This window comes from Balaenoptera musculus, chromosome 18 (genome assembly GCF_009873245.2).
Source record: "Balaenoptera musculus isolate JJ_BM4_2016_0621 chromosome 18, mBalMus1.pri.v3, whole genome shotgun sequence".
Lineage (NCBI taxonomy): Eukaryota > Metazoa > Chordata > Mammalia > Artiodactyla > Balaenopteridae > Balaenoptera > Balaenoptera musculus.
In genome coordinates this window covers 16,641,153-16,661,341 of record NC_045802.1, presented here as the reverse complement: position 1 = coordinate 16,661,341, position 20,189 = coordinate 16,641,153, and the positions used below count along the sequence as shown (strand labels likewise).

The 20,189-nt window shown below is 35.3% G+C and overlaps 1 protein-coding gene across 4 annotated transcripts in view; it reads right to left on the bottom strand.

The window, feature by feature from the left end:
• INTS6 (integrator complex subunit 6) overlaps window positions 1-20,189 on the bottom strand; it is a 90,454-nt gene that overhangs the window by 46,066 nt on the left and 24,199 nt on the right. For 2 of the 4 annotated variants that reach the window (XM_036831467.1, XM_036831469.1), the window contains one exon: window positions 18,808-18,897. The exons of 1 other annotated variant lie outside the window; for it this stretch is intronic. In XM_036831467.1, the coding sequence (XP_036687362.1) occupies window positions 18,808-18,897 (90 nt within the window). Of the gene's footprint in view, window positions 1-9,278; window positions 9,408-18,807; window positions 18,898-20,189 lie in introns of those variants that run through there. One more of the 4 variants, XM_036831470.1, reaches the window with a different exon arrangement.

The following is a 20,189-nucleotide window of genomic DNA, read 5'->3' as shown; positions in this document are numbered from 1 at the left end:
GAAACCCAAACAAATGGAATCACCAGCAGATTCATTCATTAATTCACTCTGAATAAAAATTTACAAAGAACTAATGCTGTCAGATAATGGATAAATGATAAAAATCTGCAGAGTATTAAAGTATTATAAGTTATCGATCTTAAAGAAATTAGGTCAATTAGTAGTTCATGAGCTATAGCTGAGCTAGGGACAAGGTAACACTAATGAAATAACTACAGAATGATAACATAGGTACATAATCAGATGCTAAATTTTGTCGTATTTATAAATGCTGTAAAAGTTCATTCAGGGTACGAATATCAGCTGAGTGACTACTCTGTGCAGTGACTACTCTGGGGTTACAAAGGCAAGCAAAAGGAAGACAGGATAGTCCTTGCCCTTGTGGGGCAGGAAGGCAGGCTGACATTAATCAAATAAGCACACAGATTACCATGTAATTACACACTACGCTAAATGCTATAAGGGAAAAAGGGTTTCTTTTTCTCTTTCCTTCTTCCTTCCTCCCTCCCTCTCTTTCCTTTCTTTCCTTCCTGCCTTCCTCCCTCCCTCCCTCCCTTCCTTTCTTTCTCCTTTCTCCCTCCCTCCTTTTCTTTTTTTTTTTAAAGAGCAAAACAGAATCCTATGCTCCTGTCTTAACTAATGCAGATCACTACCCCCTGGTGAGTCTTTTGCCCTGATATTTTTCTAACTAAATCTCTACATCCCATTAACACCCAATCTTTCCTGATAGCACCAGTGTTACTTTCATGGGCAAGTCTTCTCTAACCCCTACAAAAATTAGAAGTCTCTCCTTTTTGCAGTGTGATAGAGAATAATAAAACAGTAAAATTTCTTGAGCACTTATTTTCTCATTTAATCATTACAACAACCATGAGATACAGTTATTATTATCCCCATTTTAAAGATGAGGAAACTGAAGCTTAGAACAAGAGAGAATTAGGTTACACCTCTAGTTAGCTGCAAAGCCAGGAATCAAGCCTGGGTCTTTATAACACAAACACATTCTTTAATTACATTCTTTAAATATCTACCTTAAATTTGAATTGGAAACACTAGTATAAATTCATGACATATTTTCTTTCAGAAAAAAAAAAAAAAGTATGTATTCCTAACTCTGTCTACTGCAAAGGCATGAAAACAATGACCAACTCAAGAGCAAAGATCACCTCTTAACACCCAGGTTATGGGTTTCCACATACCATTTCCAAATACACAGAACCTGATATGATTCCAGGTCTGGGGCAAAAATGTACAAGATAAACTTAGAACAAGTTGTCAAACTACCAGGTAAGGAAGTTTCCAAAGCTTTTAAAGCATAATTAATTTCTTTACCATCCCTTTTATTTCAGAAACTAAAAACTGGCCCTCAGAATCCAATCTCTCTTTCTTCCTTCTCATCAAAACCCCTAAATTTTGGCTGGACATGCCGCCCAAGCAGAGATTATACTCAGCCCTGCAGTAAGTGCAGCCAGGTTCTGGCTGACAGACTCCGACTGGAACTGCCATATAGAAGTTTTAGGTCACGTTCACATTAGGAAGCTGCCTGCCCTCCACATTCTTCCCACAGGCTGAAATTCGGCTGTAGTATTGAACTAGGATGTGTTATAAAACCAGTGTCAACCATTCAGGTAAAGCAGACAGATCAGCAAAGGAGAAGGAACGTGGGGGCCTAGACAATAGCTTGGAGCAGAACCACCCTACCTCCCAGACCACCAACCAGTTCTGTCTTTGATGAGAGAGAAAAAGAAACTTTCTTCTTAAGCCACTATTACTTTTGTCCCAATTACAGAAGCTGAACCAGTATCCTAAATCATATACCTTTCCAGAAGCTTTTCACAATCCTTGAAAGTTGAACTAGATGCTTGTCAATTTGTTTTGCTTTGTTGCAGAAAACATGCATTCGAAGAGGCAATTTTTGTGCATTAAAGGCAGGGAAGCACACATTCTAATCAGACCAATGCTAAATGCCTTTGTGATTTAATAAATAGAAAGCTGGCACCTCCAGGATCAAGTCCCATTCTAGTCCCATTACTCAGATTTGCTTGGATAATGTAGATGGGAAAAAAGCTTCAAATAAAGTTTTAACATTTTCAGTGGAACTGAGTATTTCTTAAATCTCCTGCCTCAAATATAATACAGCCTGAGCTCTCACTCATAATGAACAACCACAAAAAAATCCATATAACTAGTATCAGGCCCTTACAGATTCATTTCAGTTTCCTCCTTCCCAATACATGTAGGAATAATTCTAAAACTCAAGATTTAGTCCTTCAACGTCCTTTCTCTCCCTAAGATTTTACCCTTCAACAATCATTATCCTCAGTTATTTTTCTGTTTATTTCCAAGAACAGTTTAAAATCCAAGGATACCCAAACTGAAATTATCTGGTGGAGAAAAGATATGTGAAAGAAATCTGCCTATCCTAGAATTTGCTGCTTGGGTTAGAGAAGAACAACACACTCTATTATATCACCTTTATATTTCTGCCTAGTATGAGAGTTTTATTAAAAAGGATGTACTAAATGTCACTGAATTGTTCACTTTAAAATGATTAATTTTATGTTATGTGTATTTCACCTCAACAAAAAAATATAAAAACCTTAGCAAAAGCCAAGCCCTTTACCAACCTAGCTAGAGAGAATAAAGAAAGAATAAAGACAAAGATGGAAGTAGGAGAGAAAAGTTAAATAATGATGATGATGATGATGATGATTGTAACGAATCAATTCATAAGTCTGACATTCAAAAAGAAAGAATAGAGACATAAGAAGGAAAAGATTGTCAAAAAAATAAGAACATTTCTGAAACTTAAAGGATATGAGTTCCCAAATTGAAAGGGCCTGCCAGGAGCCCAACACAAAGTCTAGTGGCAGTAAGATAAGTAAACAAGTAAAATAATGAACAAAAACTGGGATTACAGTGACAAGAAGAAAGCCCTAAAAGTGCAGAGAAGAAAGTACAACTAAATGCCCAAAAGCTTCACAAGAGGTAGCATTTGACCAGTGTCTCAACAAATACTGAGTAGGTTTTGGGGAGTGAAAGGTGGAAAGAGACAGGAAACATTCCAAAATTATGGAACAGGCCCTGACAAATAAAAGAATGTCATGTATTCAAGGAACAGTGGGGTCAATTCATTGTTGGTGAAGCACTTAAAGGTAGTAAAAACCAAATAAATCATGGAAAAAGTTGGAATAAAATCATAAAGGGATATTTATGCCCAGTTAGGGAGCACAGATATCCCAAGGCAGGAAATAAGGGGAAAAGGGAGAACCCCTAAGTAGCATCAAAACTCAATTAGAAAGACAAAGGCAGGTGGGGGTGGGCAAATGGGTGAAGGTGGTCAAAATGTACAAACTTCCAGTTATAAAACAGGTACATCATGGGGATGTCATGTAAAGCATAGTGACTAGTTAACAATACTGTATTGGTATATTTGAAAGTTGCTAAGAGAACAGATCTTAAAAGTTCTCATCACAAGAAAAAAAATTTTTTCTATGTGTAGTGATCAACATTCACTAGAGTTACTATAGTGATATATATATGTATATATCTCAATATATAAACATAGAATCATTGTGTTGCATACCCGAACCTAATACAATGTTATATGTCAATTATACCTCAATTTTTCAAAAAATACATATATGTGTGTGTATGTGTGTGTGTGTGTGTGTATATATATATATATATATATGTACACATACATACATACACCCAAGAGCAGCGGTGCTCAACACTTTTTACTTTGACACCATTTGAAGGCTTAAAAACTGAGGATCCTAAGGGCTTTTATGTGGGTTACATCTACCTATTGATGTTTTCCATATTAAAAATTAAAAATAATAAAGTTTTTTAAAAAAGATACAGGTTAGCAAAACAAATCTTAGGAATCTGTTTATAGATGGAAATCTTTACAATACTGATGGATGAAGCCTGAGAATGAATGAAACTGCCCAAGAGGAGCTTGTCAAATAAAAAGGAAAAAAATAAATAAATAAATCTAAGATGAAACCAGTCACAAGTGTTAAAGCAACAAACAAATAAATTAAGACAAAGGATTAAAACAGAACAGAAAGCCAGAGGAAAGCCAGGAGAGTATAAATCCAGAAGCCAAGAGAAAACTTTATGAAAGAGCATTCAATAGTACTGGCAAAACGTCATGAAAGAGAAAAATTTAAAACCAACGGTTGGATTTGGAAGATGAGGACGACATTGCTGACCTCATTATGGGTAGACTCAGAAACTAGATTGTAATAGGTTAAGGAGTAAAAAAGAGGTAGGGAAGCAAAGGAGACAACAGAAACAACTTCTAAATTTGCTGTGAAAGGAAATTAAGGAAATTAAGAAAGGCACTAGAGAGAGAAATAGATGTATGCAGGTAAAGATAGGAGTTTTTCCATTTGTTTTATTTCATTTCTTTAGAATGGCTGAACCAGTGAGGTACTATCTAATTTCAGAACATTTTCATCACCCAAAAAAGAAACCCCATACCCATTAGCATCTCCTCTTATCCCCAACCCCTAGCAACCACTATTTCTGTTTCTATGGAATTGCTTGTTCTAGACATTTCAAATAAATGGAATCATGCAGTAAGTGGCCTTTTGTGTCTGACTTCTTTCACTTAGCATATTTTCAAGGTTCATCCACACTGCAGTGTATGTCAGAATTTCATTCCTTCTTAAGGGGATCAACACTCCATTTGTATGGATATACCACACTTGTTTATGCATTCATCAGTTGATGAACATTATATTGTTTCTACTTTTTGGCTATTATAAATAATGCTGATATGACATTTTACATGGTAATGTTTTCATTTCTCTTAGGTGCATACCAGGAGTAGAATTCTGGGGTAACAGAATAACTGTGTTGAACTTCTCGAGGAACTGTCAAACTATTTTCCACAGCAGCTACATTACTTTACACTCCTACCAGCAATGAGGGTTCCAGTTTCTCTACCTTTTCATCAACATTTGCTTTATCCATCTTTTTTATTTTAGCCATTATAGTAGGTATGAAGCGGTATCTCATTATGGTTTTGGTTTGCATTTCCATAATGGCTAATGATGGTGAACATCTTTTCACGTGTTTACTGGCCATTTGTGTGTCTTCTGTGGAAAAATATCTTTTCAAATCTGTTGCCCTTTTTTTAAATTGGGTTGTCTTTTTATTTTTGTGTCATAAGAGTTCCTTTTATATTCTGGATACTAGGCCCTTATCAGATATGTGATTTGCAAATATTTTCTCCTGTTACTATCTTTTCCTCACAGTATCCTTTGAAGCACAAATGCTTTTAATTTTGATGAAGTCAAATCTATCTAATTTTCCTTTGGTTGTGTTTCTGGTGTCATGTCTAAGAAACCACTGCCTAATTAATCCAATGTCATCAAAATTTACGCCTATGTTTTTTCTCTCAAGGGTTTTGGCTCTCACATTTAGGCTGCCCACCCATTTTGATTTCATTTTTGTACATGGTGTCAGGTAAGAGTCTAACCTCACTCTCTTGCATGTGGATATTCAGTTGTTCAGTACCACTGCTTGAAAAGATTATTCTTTCCCCATTAAACTATCTTGTCTCCCTTTTCGAAAATCAATTGACCATAAATGTATGGTTTGTTTCTTGACTCTTGATTTTATCTATTGATCTATATGCCTATCCTTATGCAGTACTATACTGTTGGTGGTGGTGGTGGGGTTTTGTTTGTTTGTTTGTTTTTTTAAATCCCACACTAGCACGTAAAGAGCAATGGACTTGAAGTAAAAATAAACACCAATGGTCAAGTCCCAGCTCCGGCTCTTACTTGGGAATCGGCTATACTACAAGACTCATTTCCCTTACTCTCGCAGAATTAGGAATTAAGTGAGGTGTGAAATTACCTTGTAAACAATAAAAGGTAAAATAATTAAGTTCTGTACATATTTTCTTAATGATTACGACTCAACCTCATAAATTTTGGCAGCCAGGAATGAAAGTAACATAGTAAGAACCTTTCATAATCTGTTTCTAAAAAACAGTGCCTAGCACATAGTAGGCCCTCAATAAATATTTCAGTAAAATTAACTATTTTCCAATTGCTTTGTACTCCATTTTCTATAACTGTTAAGACTGAGGAAACAACTTATAAATTTTAAATCATCAAACTTCAGGTTTTTCCTTTAGCAATTATTTCCTTGGAGGAAAAAAAAGGGGGGCGGGGGGAGTAAATTTCCCTTATGCTACTTCTAGCTTTTTAATATTATCCAATATTCCACTTAAGAAGATTCTCCTCATGATATTTAATAAGGAAAGGAAAATTTAAAATATTAAAGTCAAAGTGAATTCTATAAAATTTAGTAACAATGTGATTTATTTAGTTGGTAGTTCCTACAATTAACTCTGTAGTTACAATGTATACCCTTTAAGTTTAGGAGGAAAAAAAAAACACCTTTTTTTGGTTCCAGCAGCTTAAGATCAATATTTGTTCAGAGGAAAGAGCAATTACTTGGGAATCAGCAATATGTTTTATCCAACAAATTTCAAAAGTGAAGTCTTTGGGCTTCCCTGGTGGCGCAGTGGTTGGGAATCCGCCTGCCAATGCAGGGCACACGGGTTCGAGCCCTGGTCCGGGAGGATCCCGCATGCCGCGGAGCGACTGGGCCCGTGCGCCGCAGCTACTGAGCCTGCGCTCTAGAGCCCGCGTGCCACAACTACTGAAACCCGAGTGCCCAGAGCCCATGCTCCGCAACGGGAGAAGTCACTGCAATGAGAAGCCCGCACACCGCAACGAAGAGTAGCCCCTGCTCGCCGCAACTGGAGAAAGCCCACGTGCAGCAACGGAGACCCAACACAGCCAAAAAAAAAAAAAAAAAAAAAGTGAGGTCTTTAACAACTTTATTGAGATATAATTACCTACCATAAAATGCACCCATCTTAAGAAGTATCCAATCCAAACTATATCCAACCTCCTGGGATAAACCATTATGGAAAAGAGTATTTAAAAACGAATGTCTCTATGTGTATAACTGAGACACTTTGCTGTACAGCAGATATTGGCACAGCATTGTAAATCAACTCTACTTCAATTAAAAAAAAGTGCCCAATCCAATTATTTTTGGTACATTTACAGAGTTGTACAACTACCACCACCATCCAGTTTTAGACCATTTCCAACACCCTGAAAAGATCACTTGCGCCCATTTGCAGTGAGTCCCCAGTCCATTCCCAGGCAACCACTAATCTATTTTATGGACATTCCATAAAATGTAAAAACTGAATCATACAACATGTGGTCTTTTGCACCTAGCATAATGTTCTGGAGGTTCATCCACATTGTAGCATGTCAATAGTTCATTCATTTTCGTTGCTAAATAATATTCCAAGTTTCTTTATTTTATGTCTGGTATAAAACAACCCACAAACAATTAGTGTCCTCTTTTACAAAGAGGTTAAAAAAAAAAAAGTTACCAAAAATATTTACTCCTTGTATATTCCACACTACTGCCACTGTCTTTCTAAAATTCAAATCTGATCACTTCTTCCTCTGCTAAAATCTCTTCAACAATTACCATCAACCTATAAGGCAAAGTTCAAGCTCCTTGGCGGAGCACACACTGTGAGCCATGTTGATCTGTCCCGTCTCATTCCCTATTGCTTCTTTCTTGAACACTCTGCCAGCAATCAGTTATTGAGGTATATATGGTTCTCCCATGCTCTCTTCTATCACCTTTATGCCTTTGAACTCATCTACTTCACAAATTTGCATTAAGTTTTCAAGTCCAACTTAATAACATCATTTCCCAGAGCCAGCCTCACTTTCTCAGCAGCTTGTGCTGTAATCAAATTACTTCTTACACCATGCCACAACTGTTTACCTATCTCTCTTACCAAACTCATCCCAGCACCTAACCTTATGTCTGAACATCACTGGTATTCAAGAAGGATCTGTTCAATTAAACAATACATTCTGACTACTAATATTCTTCTGCTCACTTCAATAAGGAAGATCAACTGTACTCTAAAACTGATGGTGAAAGGATCTAACAGAAGTAGTATAACACAATTGCAAAGTCTAGGGCAGTGGTCTGCAAAACAGGGTATACTCCAGGGGTCAACAAACTATGGTCCTCCAGCCAAATCCAGCCCACAGCTTGTTTCAGTAAATAAAATTTTATTGAAAACAGCCATGCTCATTTGTTTAATATATTGTCTGTGGCTGCTTTTACCCTACAACAGCAGAGTTGAGTAGTTCCAACAGAAACCATATGGGCTGAAAAGCCTAAAATATTTACTATCTGGCCTTTAAAAAGAGTTTGTCAACCCGAAATACATCATGATGCGTGGCGGGGGGAAATATCAGAACTCCCTTTATATAAGTTTTTTCATCTCATCTTTTAAAATTCTTACTTTTGTATATGTTTTCTAATATTAATACATCGTGATATATATAATTTCTAAATGTAAAAATGTACACACATACATTGGGGATTGTGCATGCCCATATTATTTTTTTACTAATATAAGTGACTCAATTAAAAAAAATTTTTTTAAACAAAAACCTAGTAAGTCTTATTAAGACAGACAAGTTTTAGAGTTTATTGAAAATTTAGCAATCAAGATTATTATATGAACAATTAGGTTCTGTAAGTACTTCAAAGGACAAGAGAAAGAGGCCTAGAATTAAATATTTTCCAAAACAAAATGCTCAAAACATCTCTAAAGAATCTTTTATGGGGTTAGAAATGTTACTCAAATGATGCAGGTAGTACTAATTCTTCAAGTTGAATGCAACCAAATATGTGTTACATAAATCCAAACTGCTTCAAAAGTGGCTGTTTTTTAAAAAAATCAGTGTAACAGACAAATCAAATGCCAATTTGCCCTTCCAAGCCCTGAAGCCCAATTGCCTGATATATAATCAATATATGATAAACATATAAACTAAGAGAATACTTCACTACATTTTTTTTAATCCATGGGTATTTAACATAATGCAATTTTGTAACTAAAGTGTTCCTTAGTTGTGATAGTAGGCTGTTTCCATTTAAGACAACAGATACTAACCTAAGGTTCTGAAGGGCCCAGGAAATACCAAATTCCTCCCTTTATAGATCTTAAGGTTAGGAAGGTGGTTTCTAATAAGTCAAAAGTTGAGGTCTGATCACCATCCTCAACAAATTTATAAACTAAATTTACCAACTGAACCTGGATTTGTCAGGTTAGGGTTGTCATTCTGTGTTGAATCATATTCTCCAACAAATATTAACAGCCCCCAGAGAGAACTACACTCTACTCTGCTCACCTTTAAGGCTCTTTCTGAGGCCTTCCGAGATGACTAGCATCAGACTTTTGAGGAAGGCTAGCCATTAGACAAGGCTTTTCCCCACGATCTGACTGCTTGAAGTGACATCCAGGATCAGGTCGATCCTGTATCCAGGAATCATGACCCTCCCTGAGGCACCAGTCATCATGAGACAGTCAGTGCACTTTGGCACTTCTTGAAAACCACTGGACTGCTCCTTTAGCTGAAAGGAAAAAAAACATCAAAACCACAACAAACAAAACAAAGGGGAAAAATCAGTAATTCAACCTGAAAAGACAGAGCGTGGGGAAAAATATACCAAAACAGCCTTGTCTAGATCAAAGTGTAGCCTTGCCTTGATGTAAAGATCATAGTTTCAGTATCGTTCCAGTCAATGCACGTTTAGTCCTAATACGCAAACCTAAAAAATTGTAAATCTATTGCATTACATCTGAAAAGAACAATTCAAAGTGGAAGTTATATAAAATAGCTATTTATGGAACACAGCTAAATAATATAATGAAGGTATTTATAAAAGACTAACACCCTCAGGCTTAGGTGAGTGTGCCCCATCAGGAGACCAAGTACTCAGCTTTTTCATGCTCTCAAATTGTAATCTGACTTAGAGAGGCATGAAATACACCTAACAGACTGACTTGAACTGACTTTAATTGGCAGAAACTGCCAGTGCAGTCAAAGCCAATCTTAAATTACATACTGTTGAACAGAAAAGGAATTACGCTTCCATCCTCTTTAAATGACTTGACACTACTACAAGGTATACGACCTGACACAACGCTCTTGTCCTAGCATTCTATCAATGTTCATGCTTGTTTAAAATAAGCACTTGAAGATGTTTACATTATGGCCTTAAACAAAACAACTTAAAGATCTGATAAATAAATAATAAGATGATGATTATTTATTTAATCTTCAAAATAAAAATTCTATCAGAACCCAGAGATAAAATTCTGCTTATTTCTGTTTTTAAATACAAAATACTTTTCCTAAGACATAATGTTAAAAGGCAAGAAAAAGTCTTACTCCTTTAATACATTTGTACCCTAAAGTTAATGATACTTGATCAATTATTTTATATTCTTTTCTACTACTTATACAATAACCCCATCTCAGTCACCACTGCCAATAATATCCACACATAGATTCCCAAGTTGAAAACCTCAAAATACTACTAAAACCGTGGGTTTTGTTTTGTTTTTACTTGTCTGAGAATATGATTAAAGCTAGAGACCTCTGTCCCCCAGAAAACTGTGCATATATATCTAGACAATGTCTGGATAAGATTTCAGGGAATTTACAGAACCCTCTGAAGCCCAAGCAGGGACCCTGGGTTCAGAACCCTGTCAGACACTTTGCTTTTTTCTTCTCCCTTACCGTCCTTGAGGACCTGCCTAGCACACCTATGAAAACCTATGAATCTCTCAGACTTCTGCCTCCCTGTTTGGCGCTGGCTTAGTTTTAGCACACCCCATGTTTTTCCTGGGTTGTTGCATGTAGTCTGCTAATTCTTCCCAGTTTACCATCCTTCAAATCTATCTTCTTTCACGTTCTAGCAAAGTACACTTACTAAAATGCCAATCTGATCGTGTGACTCATCTGCTTAATATCTTCAATACCTCCTCTGCAAATGCTAACAGAATGATGTCCAGTCTCCTTAGGATGGTTTCATCTGGCCTCTACCTACACTTCAAGCATCCACTTCTCCTACCTACACTGACCATATTCCACTCATAGAATTTATAGCTTCCCAATATACTGTTCTCATGCCTTCATACTTTTATATATACACTGTTCCCTCTTCCTGCAATGTCATGGCTTAATTCCTTACTCATTCCTCAAAACTTAGCTTCTCTCTTTATTTCTGCCATGAGATTTATCTTAGAGTGTTAAAAATGCTTATTTACTTTCCTATCTTGAAAGATAATATGTTTTCTAGGGGGCAAAAGCCTTGCTTAATTCCATCTTTGTGTCCCCAGTACCTAGAATATAGCAGTACTAAATATAAATGTATGGTGTGCCACTATTCTTGTACACAACCAAAGTCACTATGCAGCACAAGAAAAATCATTGCTGAATTAATCTAAAATATACTTTAAGCATTCAAAATTGGAACAATTCATTATGGAAGGGTATTTTAGTATGGAAAGCAAAAATTAAGTGTAACTATCACCAATTCTATGTATATATAAACTTAAAAAAAATAATAATGCTAGTTATGAACATCCAAATCAGGAATTAAAGCGTAGTAAGGTTAAGAGAAAACTATGTAGTCCTTTCGATAAAAACTCCTAAGACAGATATAGCAAGCACATGATATATAATATGAATTAATTACTCCCCCTTTTTTACCCTCTTCTCCTCTACCCTATTCTCATTCTCAGGGTCTAAGAGTCCTCTTCAATACAGCATACCATATGCAGTAACTAAAGACTGACTGCAGTTGGTACAGAAGTTAATATTTGAGGGCTATCCAATAAGTGATTCTAAGTCATATCAAACACAATAAAAAAAATATTCACAGAAGACCTATTCCATATCCCTTGGACACCCAATTCCCAAGTTTAACAATTCTAAAGGTCAAGAATTAATTTTTACCTTAAACAAAACATATTGCTGGCCATGTACCTCAAAAACAGTTTTATCTTGTTTTGTTAAAGTTGTTTATTTTCACATGCATTTTTTGTAGTTTTAAAATATATATATTTGTAGTTATGTTCTAAAACTATGGTTTCTAGCCCTGACTGTGCATCAGAATCAACTTAGACACATCCAAAAATACAGATTCCCAGGCCCCTGCCCAGATCAATGGAAGCAAAATTTCCAGAATTAGAGCTGAGGCATGTATATTTTATAAAACACTTAGGTGATTTTGATGCAGCCATTTGAAAACAACTTTTCTAAATATCAGTAGTTTATATATGTAAGAGCTAGAATCAGAAGAATAATAGAAACATCTCTAAATGAAATTTTTCTTACATGTGTAGCATCTCTTCTTGCTTATTGGTTCTGACAGGCTAATAAATGCTTCACCCTCTGAAATAAAAACTATTTTGATATATCTTAACACAGAATTCTAGATAATAGATGAGTAACTGTAGCCATACAGCTTCACTAAAGAATGATCAGCCAGTATTTCCTTTTAATTATTCTATTATAGTGTCTGTCTAGAGGCAATCCTTAAGAGTTTTTCTTTGCACATGACCTTGAAAAAAGGTTCTTTCAAAAAGAGTATTGCAAGTGTGAATTGCTGAAAATTCACTACAGGTCTTAAATTGAAGTATATCATCAACTTCTTTTAATTATGCATTTTTATTATAATTACATATTTTCAAATAATAATAATTGTAGATATTATACATTTCTATAGCACACCAGAAGTAAGGGGTTGAGAGAACACAGTCAAAAATATGGATAAAAAAGAAAATGCAAATGATCTATATCCAACAAATTCTTAGTAAATGTTCTTGGAAAGTTAATTGATAGAGACTAACATATTTATATAGTAATGTTACACATATGTTTAGAACATTTGAATCACAAATCAGTAAGACAGGAGCTAATCTTGATAATGAAAACTCAGAAACGAATTTACACACAGATCTGTTTAATACAGTCTATCATACTACAATGACGTCCCTCAAGATTCCTTAGAAGTCTTTTTGAAAAAGAAAAAAATAAAGAGAAAATTCCCCCAAATTCTAAGTGTACTGGGAAACAACAACAATTTTAAATATGTGTTTAAAAATCTTTGTAGACACAATTAAAATAGTTTTGACAGCTTAAGGCACATATTTTTGGTGACTTTAGTGAAATACAAATATTTTATGGTGGGGGGAGATGGGGTTTCTGAATTATTTCAGATAGTAGAAACAGATTTAAAAATTCTGGATTGTCTTTTAATCAGTATATATCATGAAGAGTTAAATACAAACTGTAATTATAGATCCTAATTATAGATTATCCTTACAAGAGATAAAACCATTAAACATTGCCCAGAATGATCCAGAAAAATCACTAATACCAGTCCACATCTCAAAGACTGATGGGACTTCTGCATCAACTTTTGAGAACTGACAAGTTGAAAGATAAGACCCCAAACTATAGCCACTTGAACACACAGTCACACAGTTGAGGTTACTCAGACATTTCTCTTTCTACAAACATGTGCACTTTCTGAACATCTTCCAAGCAGTTATGAAAGTAGCTGTCCTAGTTTGTCTTAAAAAGCTGGGAAAACTCATAAGGCAAAATTTTTAATGCCAAAAGCCAACAGGTTTTTTTGACTGCAAATATCTTCTCTAAAATGTTAGCCTCCAGGGCAATCATAACTGATAAAGAGATGCAGAAAAAATCTTCAGCAAATCTCAATATTTGAAAGATAACACTACTATTAGCACTTTCAAGGAAGAGAAAACTAACTGCTACATGATCCTGGAATGTCATTCATCACCAAGAAGGTACTGGCAGGATTTCTTCTGACTACTTTATTGAGCAATATAGTTAGACATGTGTTCCTGGAATCATAGCACAGAATAGTTTTCCACTGCAAAACAGTACTAGAGAAGATCTTTGCAAGCAATAAAAACCAGAAAAAAAATTTTTTTCAATAACTCTAATTAAAATTTGGTGATTCTACCAAAACATTTGATACATTAATAACATAACATGATAAATGGTATTATGAGTATATGACCACAAGTATGTTTATCAACACCAAAGATGAAAAAAAAAAAAAAAACCACCAAAGATGACTATTATGGCAATAAGAAATATAGATTTCTCGTGTATCAGAATTCAAAGTCCCATCTAACTCAGAGCTCATAAGTGAAAATACGGTAAACAACCAGTTTTACCAAATAGCTACATTTAAAAAAGAAAAAAAAGTCAAAAAATACACACATACTCTTCCATCACAAGCAGTCATCAAAAGTCCTACACAGTTATCCAAAAAACACTACACTAAAACACACTCATGAACAATTCCGACAATGGCCTGGACTTTTATTAAATAAGGCCAAAAAAGATCATTAAAATCATAAATTAAGGTAAAATGATTTCATACAGCTCAGGATTTTTGTCCATAATACACACAGTTTCTCTTGTAATTCCTAACATACTGCTAAATGATGAACCGTCACAGAGGAAATGGTATCCCTACATTATTTTGACAAACAAGTTATAAGTAATTAGATCATTCCGGCCTGTACAAATTTAGCCAGGTCAGGAGGCACTGTGGCACCAAGTTTTTCCATTAACTATTTTCTACACTCAAAACAACTTTGTACCAGGTTTCTCTATAACTTTCACAGATATAATCTATGAGCCACATCCTATACCAAATCATCCACAAGATCCTTGCATTTAATCAAAATTAAAATGACTATAAAAATTCACATTACACAGGATTTGACGTATGTACACGATAGGTAATATTAACCCTCCCCTCCCTCTTTAGCTCTCCCATACACCTAGTAGGAATCTCTAGTTTATCATTCATAAAACCACTTAATAGGCAATCCTCCCCCATAAGCTGTGAACTTAAGAACCAGAAATCCACCCTATTCATCTTTGTTATCTTCACTGACTAGAAATGCCCAGGTCATAATAGTCATTCAAGGGACACTGAGTGAATAAGAACATAATACCTACGTCACAAATGTATAGAAAACGGAAGCAGACAAACAGGAAATCAGGTAAATAGAACGTAAATCTCCAGAACATACAATAATAGAATCAAACAGAAAGACTGTAGATAGCATCAGGGAAAAAGCACTGGGTCTTGAGGGGCTGGGATGTCTTTAGAATTTAGATCAATTCTAATCCAGAATTTGGCAATAATAAATGTTATAACCTTCAGCAAATCACTTTGCCTCCCTGGATCTCAATTTCCTCATTTGTAAAATAAAAAGTAATACTAGATGAGCTCCATGTTTCCTTATATGCCATAAGGATGATTTCAAAGCAGCAGGAACACTTATGCCTGAAAAATAGCACTGGCAGAACAGATAAAATACACTATGTGAGATAATATAACTCGTAAGCAAAGGGTATTGTATGGGTGGGACGCAAAACTCCATAAACAGTAACAGGTCACATTAATAGCAGTCACAGGTAATCAAGAATTATACACATACCTAATGTGGAAATCATCAACACAATCACTCATTCAATAAATCTTTAAAAAGAATCAAGTTTTGCCAAAGGCAAACATTAAGAGAACGGAAGAGAAAGAGGCAAAGGGAACATTCTGCTTGTTATCTCCTAGTAGAAATTACAACAATATCGATCACATGAACCACACACATGCATACACACACATACACACACACAAACACAAAAGCAAACCAAAAAGCATCTTTATGCTTCTTATAAATTGATAATTCTCCTCAAAATGAATAACATAATTTAATTACTTGGACTAGAAGAGACCAGCATTCCAGCAATCCCACTACTGGGCATATACCCAGAGAAAACCATAATTCAAAAAGACACATGCACCCCAATGTTCATTGCAGCACTATTTACAATAGCCAGGTCATGGAAGCAACCTAAATGCCCATTGACAGACAAATGGATAAAGAAGATGTGGTACATATATACAATGGAGTATTACTCAGCCATAAAAAGGAACGAAATTGGGTCATTTTTAGAGACGTGTATGGACCTAGAGACTGTCATACAGAGTGAAGTAAGTCAGAAAGAGAAAAACAAATACCGTATATTAACACATATATGTGGAATCTAGAAAAATGTTACAGATGAACTGGTTTGCAAGGCAGAAATTGAGACACAGACGTAGAGAACAAACATATGGACACCAAGGGGGGAAAGTGGCGGGGAGCAGGGGCGCGGATGGTGGTGGATGAATTGGGAGATTAGGATTGACATATATATATATATACTAATATGTATAAAATAGGTAATAAGAACCTGCTATATAAAAAAATAAATAAAATAAAATTTTTAAAAAATTAAGCTTCCACAATATACACATATAGGGTACATCCTCTGGCCCAAAAAATGAGTCTTGTTGGAACATTAAGAACCAAACATGCCGATGATCGAAGAAACTCCTAAACTTGAAACCCAACACAACTCAGAGACCTATGTTCCAACCGCATATCCAAAATAAACCTTTGCCTTATAACAAATGACTCTTCCACCTCAGATAAGAAGTAGCAGTGATCAATTTTGATCTTGATGACTACCAGACTCAATACAACAATATTTATAATCAATATTTTTTAAATATAAGCTCTGTTCTCAGAACTATGCTAAATATTGTAGAAGATATAAGAGAACTAAAAGGCAAGCTCCTGGCCCACAGGAAAATCTTCCCCACTTTACTAGCAAGGAGTTTTAGGTTATTATAAACACATAGGTCTATTTCTCCAATATCTTTCCCAAGGACATAGGAAGAAAGGTGAGCAATTCCAACATCCATGTATATTTCAAGATATTTTTTAAAGCTAGAGGAGGTCCTATGAAACAAATATTACAAACAAACCGGATCCAGATATATGGGAACAAAATATACTGTACCCCAAAGGGCATTTCTACAAAGGTGGTAAGACCAGAGCACCTTGAATGGATAATCTCACATGTAGGAATATAAATATAAATATAAATGTAAATATAAATATAAATGAGAAATACCGTTGTACTCATCATAACTACAAAACAAAATCATTAGTATTTCTGACCTGATTATTGATATCTCAATCTTTCTCTCAGTCAAATTTTTCAAAAGGAAGGTAAAGTGGGAAAAATCAGTTTGAGAGCTTCAAATTTAAAGTTAAACAACATATTGATTGTTCATGTATATAATCAATGTCTATCTGTTCCTGATAGTGGCAGGATATAATTGGCTATACACATCAACTAAGTTTAAGAAAGCCCCAAAATCCATTAAGTTCAGCTATGGAGTGTTCCAAGGCTACTAATTATGTATAGACTATAAATTATTTAATTATGAATTTTAATCTACCCAAATTTTTCAACTGTTTCTCTATGAATTATATCCTAAACTCCCTTCAACATCAACTGCTCAAACAAAATAATTCTGGCTCTCTTCCCCTCAAGTCAAGATCAGGCAATAACAATTCTTTACTAGTTCCAATGCTTCATGATAGAACAATACAGTTGTTCTTTTCGTTACAGCCTACCAAGCACTTTCATATACATTATTTCATTTCAGTCTTCCAACAACCCTATGAGGTACGGCAAGAATTATCACTTTTATTTCACGAACAAGGATAGAAATTTAGGGAAGCTAGGTAACTGATACAAACGTCACTGCTAGAAAGTAGTTGAACAATGACTAGAAACCACGTGTCCTGACTCCATATCCAATCTGCATTCCGCAATGTCACACAAACGAAAGTATTTCTAAAAATTACTGAACTTAAAGACTACACTCTTCCTACTTAATCAAACCGTGTGTAAATACAGTGAGAATTAAAATTAAGATTCTAAATCAAATGCAAGCAGTAAAGAGAGTAGCCTAAACCATCTCCTTTCTACATCAACCTATTTTAATAAACGACATGTTCAAAAGCAATGTTCAGGGACTTCCCTGGTGGTCCAGTGGTAAAGAATCTGCCTTGCAATGCAGGGGACACGGGTTCAATCCCTGGTCAGGGAACTAAGATCCCACATGCTGAGGGGCAACTAAGCCCATGTGCCACAACTACTGAGCTCGTGCACTTCAACTAGAGCCTGCGAGCCACAAACTACAGAGCCCACGCGCCCTGGAGCCTGTGCACCACAACTAGAGAAGAGAAAACCCACACGCCACAACTTCGAGAGAAGCCTGCGCGCACCACAACAAAGAGCCCACGCACCGCAACGAAAGATCCCGCATGCCTCAACAACAAAAAAAAGAGCAGTTCAAATACTAAACTAAGAACAGCTTAAAGTTAAAATAAACCTCTGGCACTCACCCTATCACATCACACACAACCAACTCTGCACAATGCATGCTAGTAGAGAATACGTGAGGTTAGCTATAAATTATTTATATGGTATTTGACTTAGAATTAAAATGCCCAAACACCTTCACTTTTCCTAGTTTTAACCTCCTCTTGGCTTTGCTGTACTCTAGTCTAGGAGTCTCCATAGTGCAGTACACATGACAAACCACTGAAATATGGGAAGAAATTATTAGAATGCTGTCTCCATTTTTTTAGCCTGAAAATAAGAATTCATTTTACTAAATTTACTATATGAACTGACACTGTGACCCTCACATAAACTCAAAAATACATATATAATTGAGATGGGTGGTAGGCTCCAAAATTTTTCACAGAAGGGATTCCTATTCAAGAAAATTTAGAGGCCACTGCTACAAACAACAGAGAAGGTAAATGAGTTCTAGGAGCCAGATGACTCTAGATTGCATCAAATAAAGAGAGAACCTACTTAAGGTTTCAATATCCTACCATGTACACATAAATAAAGATTTTTCAACTGCATTTGCATAATCCATGCTGATATAAACATAACTTACCTCATCCTGGACTCCACTGGTAGTAGTCAACTTGCTCCCATCAGTAATTGTAATAATTATTGCTGGCTCCAAAAAAAAAGGGTTTCTTCCCTAAAGTCAAAAAACACATTGATCGTATTAAGGTCTAGAGATCAGCTTAATTATTCTATTCTGAGTAAAAAGTTAATTTTCAGAACAGTATATAAATCCCCCTTTCTTGTTTTTAAATTTTATTTATAGCACATACCTTTTGTACATTTTTTAAAAAGGTTTAGAAGGAAATGTAAACTAAACAGAGGTTAACCTTGAAGGGTTAGAATTAGAAAGAGGAAAAAATGGATTTTTCACTTCTTTCTACATTTTTGTATTGTATTAATTTTTACAGTGAGCATCTATATTTATGTAACTAAGTAAAAGTATTTAATTTCTTAAAAGGGACCCTACATTTCAATTCTAATGATTTGACATATCTAGATATTACAAATTAAAATAATAGGTAATTTTCTTTAGAAACTTCTTAAAGAGGAAAGCAAAATACTAGGTGATCCTTTACCAAGTAATCTATGCCTATAATCAAAGTATCTAACCAAGTGACTAGGTATGGAAAGGCTCTAAGAGCTGGTTCCAAAGAAACACTAGGCCTACCCTGAGCTTAGCAAAATTTAAGAACAGTCCAATATGAAAAGTTAAAAGTAAGAAGGATGGCTACTTAAAGAAATTGCTTGGCGAGAGGAGTAAAAAAACAACAGCAGCGGAGGCAATGGAACACAGTGGCACAGAGCTCTTAAAATGCTCTATAGTTAAGGTGAAATAACTTCAATAACTTCCATTCAAATCTCTGGCCAAGTCACTCTATGAGTACTATGATCAATTCTAGGTGACACATTTTGGTAGGGACTCAGATAAACATAAGCTTATCTTTTACATATAAATGACTCTCATTTGAGATACTGAAGCAGATTCTGTACAACTCTTTAAGGCAAAACCATGACCAGAGGGTAGAAGTTTCAAGAGGGTAAACCCTAAGCTGGAAATCAAAGGTATCAAATTCTCTGCTACTAATAGTGTTCAAGAAAGGACAGAACAAAGTTGTGTTGGATATGATGTAAAACAGCATACGACAAATGCACACTTTAATGGGCATATGAATCACTTGGTGATCTTAATAAAATGCAGGCTCTGGTTCAATAAGTCTGGGACAAAGACTAAGGTTTCGCATTTCTAACAAGACTGCAGGCTAGGAGACGCTAATGTTCACTGACCATACATAGAATAGCAAGAATGTAGAAGGGTTATATGCATGTAATATCTTATGGTTCTGTAACATTTTCCTTACATTTATATAACTCTCAATCATTAGCAGATTACAGTACATACTCCGTATTTGTTGAATGAGTTTACCA